At 48.3% G+C, this 9,266-nt stretch overlaps 2 protein-coding genes across 2 annotated transcripts in view; both read left to right on the plus strand.

The window, feature by feature from the left end:
• Nucleotides 1–7,498, plus strand: part of LOC109517355 (son of sevenless homolog 2) — a 17,413-nt gene extending 9,915 nt beyond the window's left edge. Inside the window, exons 2-10 of the mRNA XM_019872483.1 lie at nt 2,976–3,101; nt 3,180–3,311; nt 3,393–3,557; nt 3,713–3,919; nt 4,769–4,912; nt 4,993–5,103; nt 6,109–6,207; nt 6,306–6,433; nt 7,065–7,498. Coding sequence (XP_019728042.1) covers nt 2,976–3,101; nt 3,180–3,311; nt 3,393–3,557; nt 3,713–3,919; nt 4,769–4,912; nt 4,993–5,103; nt 6,109–6,207; nt 6,306–6,433; nt 7,065–7,383 — 1,431 coding nt within the window. The 3' untranslated portion in view covers nt 7,384–7,498. The remainder of the gene's footprint in view (nt 1–2,975; nt 3,102–3,179; nt 3,312–3,392; nt 3,558–3,712; nt 3,920–4,768; nt 4,913–4,992; nt 5,104–6,108; nt 6,208–6,305; nt 6,434–7,064) is intronic.
• A 15-nt stretch (nt 7,499–7,513) lies between these two features.
• LOC109517235 (son of sevenless homolog 2-like) overlaps nt 7,514–9,266 on the plus strand; it is a 2,659-nt gene continuing 906 nt past the window's right edge. Inside the window, exons 1-4 of the mRNA XM_019872262.1 lie at nt 7,514–7,523; nt 8,287–8,368; nt 8,468–8,590; nt 8,994–9,143. Of these exons, the coding sequence (XP_019727821.1) occupies nt 7,514–7,523; nt 8,287–8,368; nt 8,468–8,590; nt 8,994–9,143 (365 nt within the window). The remainder of the gene's footprint in view (nt 7,524–8,286; nt 8,369–8,467; nt 8,591–8,993; nt 9,144–9,266) is intronic.

Genomic DNA, 9,266 nt, shown 5'->3' on the forward strand with positions numbered 1-9,266 from the left:
GCCGCCGGCGTGGTTTTGTGCTTGCGTGTCGTTCCGGCTATTCTGGACGATGGCGGCGTCGGCGGCTCGTGTCGCCCACTGCGTAACAGGGTTCATTTAGCCTGTGACACGCCGGCGTTAATGACAACTGTGCATTCCCGACGTCTGCCCTTTCACTGGCATCAAGAGTGACGTCGACGCGTTCTCATTCCTTTGCCGTGTTGAGGTGACGGGCCTTGCCGGCCACCGTTTAAAGCTACGATGGGTCACATTATAACCCTGCTTGATTCACCCTTGTCAACTATTTTCGCACATTGATCAGTCAAAGTCATGTCAAAAAAAATTGTGTGGCCAATGTCATCAATTCATCAAAAAAAAATTTTTTTATGCGTACTGCTGACACCTAAAGGAATAAAGTTGACACCGTCTGAACTGGATTTGTTCATCTCAGCAAATGAATCAAGCACATTTCTTCGTTGTTAGCATTAGCATCCACAGAAGGCCAACGTTTTGTCACCGACACCTACGGGACTAAAGCGGAACAGCAACAGTCAGTATGCACAGCGATCGACTCATCTTATGCCCGTGGGTCAAAGTGACCCGCGACATCTAAGCTGCGATTTAAGCATTGGCATTTTTGCAAATTTTTTTTTTGTCGTTTGTGTTGACTCGTGCCTTTTGTTTTTGTGATGGGTGTCGTGCATGTGTTTGAACCTGCGCGCGGTGTCTTTTGTCTGCAACTTGATCTCTGCCCCGCGCTTTCCCCCAGACAGTCTGCTCGTAATGGCCGATGATGTCATGGCCTGAATCACAAACAGTGACACATGCTCGGCTTTAATAACAAGCCCCACCGCCACACACACACACACAACCTGCAACCTGAGCCTAGCGTGCGCCCCCCCCCCCCGACCCCACCTAAAAAAACCCAGCCCACCGAATAATCAATCGAATTAGAAATGTTAAGCCTGTGTCAACACGGTCCAGTTGCTATTGTACATCCCAGCTTTGGTATTCCTTAACCACCGTTTTCAACAAATATCGCAGTAAAAGTAAAATAAAGGCAAACTACTCAGCCGGTGACAAACATCAAAGGGACAGTTTAGGGCTGTCACGATCGAATATTTTTAGAATTTATTATTACATCAAATACCGGGCTAAAGTTTTATTTTGTGTTAGAGTGCAAGTTGCTGATTTCATTAGATAATCAATACGTTGTAGTCAATTAATTTTGACATATCTTTTGTGGTTTTTTTAAAAATATTTTTCTGCATATATTTTATTTATTGTATTTTTCAATGTGCATTTTGCGGCATTTGCTCTCATCCTGCCGCTGTTTGGTGGGTGTGTGGGAGGCGGCGGCGGCGGCGGCGGCAGTTTTGGTTGACACGTGTTGCGCGCGGGCCTCGGTGAAGCGGGCCAACAATTGGGTGAAAAAAGGAGCGCAAGGAGGGGGAACCCCCGTGGTTGTGCGCCGCCATGACTCACCACTCTCGGCGCCCTCTGGAATTTGGTCAGGAGCGCGCGTGCAACCCGCCAGGCTTGATCTCATAGCCTACTTTTGCTTTTAAATGTGCTGCTCTCGCCAGTCTTGTGAGCGTGCATCCACTGACGCACAGAAACAGCGGACGCGCCAACTTGTGGCGTTTGGTTTTCCACTTTATCGGCTCAAGACCCCCCCCCCAGATAGAAGATAGAAGATCGAATCATTTGGCATATCTTTTTTTTCTTTTTGTTGTCGTTGCCTGTCGGCCGCGCCAACTCGATCCTCAGAGGGGACTTTCTGAGCGCCGCAGCATCTCCAGTCCAGTCAGAGCCCAGGAATGCTCGGCGCCGATGACGTTGGCCTTTTTAAGTCTTAGCGCTCGCATTCCTTCCAGCGGGGCCTGGCTTTTGCCTTCCCGGTTGCCCCACTTTGCTCCTCTCCACTAACTCGTCGTTTGGCGTCCACCTGCCCGACATCTTTTCTCGCCCCCGAGGATCTCAATTGACTGCATTCCTGCCCGAGGGCTCGGCCCCCCGTCGACGGCGTCTGCAGGCCGTGCCCTTCCTTTGTGGCTCCGTGTTGATGTTGACATTCATGGCACTACTTTTTAAATGCAGCTTGATTCTAACCTACTTTTACTGTATGTACTTGGATAATAATCTTTCTACAAAGAGTGGCAGCCTGATTTACAAGTGGAATTAGCTATGTGACCAAGCTTCAGATTTTTATGTATCAAAAGTATTGGTGGTATTGGTGGCTACTCACTCGAGTGGAATGTTCGTACTGGTGTCAGTCTGAAAAAAAGTGACATCAAAATATCCCTACTGTACAGTAAACCCGTTCCCGCTTTTTTTGCAGATTTTTTTATGTTTTATTTTTGGGGGTCTGACTCTCCTGTATTTTGGGTGAACTGTAATTCCACTCTCAGACGCTAGATGGCGGCACACTTAAGATGAGAGATTTGACATTGAAAACAAATGAGTTGATTTTAAAAGAACGAAACCTCAAGCGCTGGGCTTCACCGCGGCCCAGTTTTTAGTTTGACGGAAAATAATTAAGTTACAGGCTTGCAGCCTTCGTCAATACACTTTTTATTCGAACACAAAAATCCAAATTGCCAAGACGTAGAGAAAATGCGGCCCATCTTGTGTCTGTACCTACATGTGCCTTTAAGAGGCGTCGCCCCATCTGCTGGCGTGTGAGTGTCTGGGTAAGAGCTGTGGCCAACAGCATGTTTTGTGTTTGCTTTATGTTTCAACAATAAATAGCTGAAAAGTGCCTTGGCAACCCCCCCATAGATCATTCCATTGATTACTCAGGTAATATCAGCCCTATTTCAACAATAAATAGCTGAAAAGTGCCTTGGCACCCCCCATTGATCATTCCATTGATTACTCAGGTAATATCAGCCCTGGCTGATAATGGGTCAATCGCTAGGTAACATATTAGCTTATGTATAAAGATGTGTTGTGCTGTAGCTGGGCGCTAATTCCCCATCTTCGCATGCGTTCAGGTGCAGAAGCAGGTCCACCCCAACCTCCAGGCCAAGGAGGACGCCTTGCAGCACATTGAGGAGCTGATCCTGCAGCTGCTCAACATGCTGTGCGTGGCGCAGCCTCGCTCCGTGCAGGACGTGGAGGTAAAACTCTCGCCGCCGCACGCCGCCATCTTTGTCATGCGTCAAGGTCACGGTCCCTTTCCCTTTGGGCGTCACCAGGAGCGAGTTCAGAAGACCTTTCCCCACCCGATAGACAAGTGGGCCATCGCCGACGCGCAGTCGGCCATCGAGAAGCGGAAGAGGAGGAATCCCTTGCTTCTCCCCGTGGACAAGATCCATCCGCTGCTTAAGGTTCGGGAAACGCCGCTTCGTTTCATGGAATGCGCTGAAGTCGCCCGCTGACTCCTCAGTCCCCCCCACCCCCGCGCGCAGGAGGTCCTGGGCTACAGAGTGGACTACCACGTGTCGCTCTACATCGTGGCTGTTGTCGAGTACATCTCGGCGGACATTTTGAAGTTGGCAGGCAACTACGTGGGCAACATTCGGCACTATGAGATCAGCCAGCAGGACATCAAAGTGTCCATGTGTGCTGACAAGGTGAACCTTTTCAATCATTTTTACGAGAGCCAAATTGATTTAGGTTTTTTTTTTTTCTCCCCCTCCCCTCCCAAGTTCAATGTGTGTGTGAACTCACATCGCCCAGCCCTACCAGAAGCTGACTATAAGAGACCCGACGTGCTTTGTCGTTGCAGGTGCTTATGGACATGTTCGACCAGGAGGACGACATCGGCCTGATGTCGCAGTGCACGGACGAGCCGTCCACGTCCGGCGAGCTCACGTACGACGACCTGGTGCGGCTGGAGATCGCCGAGGAGCGCCAGTATCTGCGCGAGCTGGACCTCATCATCAAAGTGTTCCGTCACCACTTCCTGTCCAACTCCAAAATCTTTACGCCACGGGTAAGCGAGTCACATGGGCCACCGGCACCGCGCCAGACAACGCGGAGCACTTTCACTTCGGCTTACCGACGGTAAACGTGACAAGCTTGGCGTAATTACAAACGCGTTTGTGCCAAATCCCGCGTAAGCGCATTGAAGGATTACACACTGCGCAGTAAATGAAACCCAAACAAGACTTCTCCGCCCGTCTCTTACTATTTATTGTGAAGGCAAATGGAAAGCTGGCCCCTCCGCTGCGCCTTTTTGCATAGTTGCTCTTTTTTGGGTAATTTGTGGCATGGCTCGGGTGAGGAGGCGCTCGCGGAATGCGCAGCATGTTATTATGTTGAGACAAGAACGGCATCTGCGAGGAAGGCCTCGCCAAAATAACGCCAATTATGTCTGCCTGCTGCCGCTTCTGCTCGTCTCGGCGTTGTTTTTAGCAGAGTCTCGACCCCTTGCTTTGACAAAATACTAATGAAGATTTTTTTTTTTTTTTTTAACCAGAAGACAGAAGCAATAATGGATGATGACGCATTTGAATGAGGAAAAAGTAAAAATGTAACACGAATAGTCTCGTCATTTTCTGAGAAATGACATCAATTGTTATTGGATGAAAAATCTGATTATTGGCATAGATTTTCATATTGTTTGCATTTTTAAAGCGGTGTTTTTGTTTGCTGTCATATTCCGCCATTGTTCATGGAAAACGCAATTTAGTATTCATCAGTTGTTGTTTTTTTTTTTAATAACTTTTCGAAAGAAAAAAAAGATATATTCTGCCCCCAGTTAAAAAAAAATAATAATTAAAGTAAAGTAAATCACAATTTTGGGTCTGACCGTTTTTTTGATTCCCATTTTGCCGCTCAGGATGTGGAGGTGATCTTCAGCAACATCCTGGACATCCACGAGCTGACGGTGAAGCTGCTCGGCCTCATCGAGGACGCCGTGGAGATGACGGCCGACGGCAGCCCTCACCCTCTGGTGGGCAGTTGCTTCGAGGACCTGGCCGAGGTGCGCTCGTTTTTCACGCCCCTCCGTCGGAATCGACGTCTGTATGTTGTCGTCACACGGCTTTCCGCCGCTTTGCGCAGGAGCAAGCGTTTGACCCCTACGAGACTCTCTCTCAGGACATCCTCAGCAAAGACTTCCACGAGCACTTCAACAACCTGATGGCCCGATCCACCGCGGGCCTCTACTTCCAGGTACCGCCGGTGAACGTCTCCGCTCTTCCTTTCAGTCTGGTCGAACCGCTCGCTGCATGTTTCTCCAAAATAAACCCGTTTATGAAGCACTTTCTGAAAAAGACAATTAAAAAAATGCCATTTGCGCAAGAGGTCAACGTCAGGTCACTCCGTCTATTTGTTCCTGTGGTGCTTTGAAGCCGGGCCGGACCGGACCGGGCCGTCTGGTGGAATTCCTCCCCGCGTGGGTTTCGCGACCTGTGTACAGTTTATTCACCGCCGCCGCATTGTTTGATTTGAACATTCCTCGCAAGAATAGCGCTCAATCGTGCTCGGAGGCTGCAGCCGGATCCCACGAGGCTTGACGCCAAAGTAACGTCCACGTTTTATGCAGTCGCAGCGCCCGGACGGAACACCCGTTTTGTTACAAAGTAACAAAATGTGCACAGTCGGCACCAGCAGGGCCAATATGATTCAATTAAATCAATAATCACGGACAACCAAGGGGGGGTGCCGTGCAGACTGCTGCGTAGCCTCCGTCCCCCCCTAAGCGTATTGATTGTCCAGCGTTCCCATCAGGGGAAGGGGAGATTTAAATGGGGTCGCTTCTTCTCCGGTTACTCCCGCTCCTCCCTTCCCCACTTTGGCCTGTGTCAGTCTTTCGAAACCTGTGAAATACAAACATGTGCATCATGATGAATGATTCAGTATCAATTGCACCTGCACATGAATGAAATGGAAATGAAGCGTGCGCAAGCAGGACAAGTCCAAACACGTGTCGGGTGTCTGGCGTTCAAGCTTCTTTTGAAGTTGTGAATATCAGGATAAGAGTCAACATGTTTGTGTTTGCGGGAGGAAGATTTTTTTGGGGGTGCGGGTGAGGGGGGCTTCAAAATAATGCTAGACAAATCCATATTCTCGGCTCTTGAACACTGTGGGCGTCTCCCCTGAATGGCCCTGTGCAAGCCGCCTCATGATGTTAAATTGTTTTGTTTTGTTTTTTTTTGTCGCCGTTAATGTTTGCAGTCTGTAGCAGAAGGCTTCAAAGAGGCCGTTCAGTACGTCCTTCCACAGCTGATGATGGTGCCTGTGTACCACTGCATGCACTATTTTGAGCTCCTGCAGGTACGCCCCTTTGTGATACTCTTGGCAATATGCAACTTTAGCGCACGGAGCAAGAAGTGTGATGTTGTTTTGTTTTTTTTTTTGCATCCACTGTGCAGCAACTTCAGGAGCGCAGTGAAGACCAGGATGACAGGGAGTGTCTGAAGCAGGCCATCACGGCGCTACTCAATCTCCAGTGCAGTGTGGAGCGCATCTATGCCAAGCAGCAGCCGCGGCGAAAACCCGGGTACGTGCTACACAAAGTTACACGCAAGGAAAAACAATGTCAGATTTCTTGTCCATAAACGTACCGAGCCGTCAAGTGTGAACCAGATGTGTGACTTTATCGTGCCAAGACACAAAGTTACACGCAAGAAAAACATTGTCAGATTTCTTGTCCATAAACGTACCGAACCGTCAAGTGTGAACCAGATGTGTGACTTTATCGTGTCAATTTTTCATGTTTCACGAGACAATATGTAAATAATAATAAATATATATATTTGTGGACCGCACTATAGACACAATATAAATACTTTTTTTTTTTTCCTTTCAAAAATGCATAGCCTTTGCGATTTTAAAATTGCATTCTAGTACGCCGCAGTTGTCGATTTGAATTTGATTCATTGTTCAGCTCTCGATGTGTACCACGGCTGAATTTTTATTTATTTTTTCAAGTTTGGTCAATCTCTACTTTCCACATTATACGGTGAGAAACATGTCGGGCTGCAACTAATGAATGAGAGATAAACTTCACCCCCTGGGCCCGTTATTGCACAATTTCCTTGTAGTTAAAGGTGAAAATGCCGATTGACACTTTCCGTAGATGGAAATGGCTTCTTTTGAATGTCTTTGTGACTTGTGTCCGTTCCCCGCAGCGAGCCCATGTACCGCCTGTACAGCCGGCAGATTCGTAGCAAGCACCTCGCCATGCGCCGAGTACCGCCTGAAGGAGAAATTTGTGCTCCGCAAGGTGCGCATCGTGGACCGCGAGGACTCGCCGGAGCTGCGGCACGCCTTCGAGCTGATGGGCAAGGACGAGAACTGCGCCGTGTTCTGCGCGCGCACCGCCGAGGAGAAGGCGGCTTGGATGGCGGCGCTGGTGACGCTGCAGTACCGCTCCACGCTGGACCGCATGCTGGACACGGTGCTTCAGCACGAGGAGCGAGCGCACCCGCTCCGGCTGCCCTCGCCTGAGCTTTACCGCTTCGCCGTACAGGACTCGGAGGAGAACATCGTGTTTGAGGACAAGGTGCAGAGCAAAACGGGCATCCCCATCATCAAGGCGGGCACTGTGGTCAAACTCATCGAGAGGCTCACTTACCACATGTATGCTGGTAAGACAAGCCCGCGCGCCTCGAAACGTAACCCCTGTGCCTGTACATGGAGCAAATATCATATATACAACATTAAACAATCAAATAAAAAATTAAGAACAAAGACAATAGAAAGCACAAAAAAAGAACAGTAAAACTAAGATCAAGTCTGAGTCATGCTGAGTCAAATGCCAAAGAATACAAATGAGTTTTGAGACGAGTTTTAAAGATGGGCAGTGAGGCGGCTTGCTAAACATTCAATGAGAGGTCGTTCCACAGAGGGACCAGCAGCGGAAAAGACGCGATCCTCTCAGAGCCGCCGTTTAGTTCTTGGTACCTCTATTAGTGTCAGGTCCGCAGACCTGAGGCAGGTGTGTAAGATTTGAAAACAAAAAATAGGATCTTAAAAAGAAGTCTAAAATGTAGAGGGAGCCAGTGAAGGGATGCCACAGGAGGAGTGATGTGCTCCCTCTTACGAGTACCAGTCAAGAGGCGGGCAGCAGCATTCTGGACCAACTGGAGACGCTTCATGGAGGATTGGCTGACTCCGAAGTAAAATGCATCCCAGTAATCCAGCCGGGATGTGACGAAGGCATGAATGACTGTTTCAAAGTGCTTATGAGAAAGGAGAGATTTTACTTTAGCCAGTTGCCTAAGATGAAAGAAGCTCGATGTTCATATTCCGTGCAACAATATTTATTGTTATATCATTCGGATGAAATAGTGTGTTTTAGCTTATTTACATCTTTGTTTTTTCCTCATCTCAACTCTTTGTTTCTCTTAGATCCAAACTTTGTGCGCACTTTTTTGACCACGTACCGATCCTTCTGCAAGCCTCAGGAGCTTCTGACACTCCTGATTGACAGGTACTCACTCTCATCTCTTTAGCACATGGCAAAATTATTCTAATTATCATTAATTACTGTGCTCGATGTTGTTCCGCGGCGATCATCGTGTCTGTTTAGAATCGAAATCCCAGAGCCGGAGCCCACGGAGGAGGACCGGCAGGCCCTGTGGAACGGCGACCAGCCTATGGCGGCTGAGCTGCAGAGGTTCCGCAAGGAATATGTGCAGCCGGTCCAGCTCAGGTGAGATAGTTGGACAAGTGGTGAAAGAAAGAAGTTGCAGATTTACAGTAAAACATCATCCGCATGCATTTCGAATAATTCCGACAGTTTGGAGAAGGAAATTGGGTCCTGCCTTTTTAAAAAATGACCACATTGACGATTTTAGTTAATACACTTTAGCCCGTGGAATAAAAATTGATGCCGTCCGAAGAAGCTTCTTTGGAATTGTTTTTGATTCTTCTTCTGTTGTTGAACTGGCCTACCCTAAAAACCACTTTTGTGTCTTAACTTTTTTGGTTTTCCCTTATAAGGAGCGACAGAGTCAAGAACGGGGCCGCTCAAGGCCACATGAGCCTCGGACGCGCTGGCCCCACGGCTGTGCCATACAACAAAACGCACCAACTGCTCTGTCTTTGCCACGCAGGGTTCTCAATGTTTTCCGGCAGTGGGTGGAGCATCATTTCTACGACTTTGAAAACGACCCTGAGCTGAGGACTCGCTTGGAGGAATACATCACGAGCAAAATCCAACTGCGAGGTCAGGATCCCTGCTTTGAAGGAGACGTCATAAGACAGTTCCTTGATGTGATTTGTTTTTTTTAATCTTTTTTTTTTTTTTTTTTTTTTTATTCCTTTCGAAAATGTTACATTTTTATGAAGGTTTCGGGTTGTTTGGGCGGGGGGGGAAAAGTTTGGGG

The sequence above is a fragment of the Hippocampus comes genome, unplaced genomic scaffold (assembly GCF_001891065.2).
Source record: "Hippocampus comes isolate QL1 unplaced genomic scaffold, H_comes_QL1_v1.1 scaffold92, whole genome shotgun sequence".
Lineage (NCBI taxonomy): Eukaryota > Metazoa > Chordata > Actinopteri > Syngnathiformes > Syngnathidae > Hippocampus > Hippocampus comes.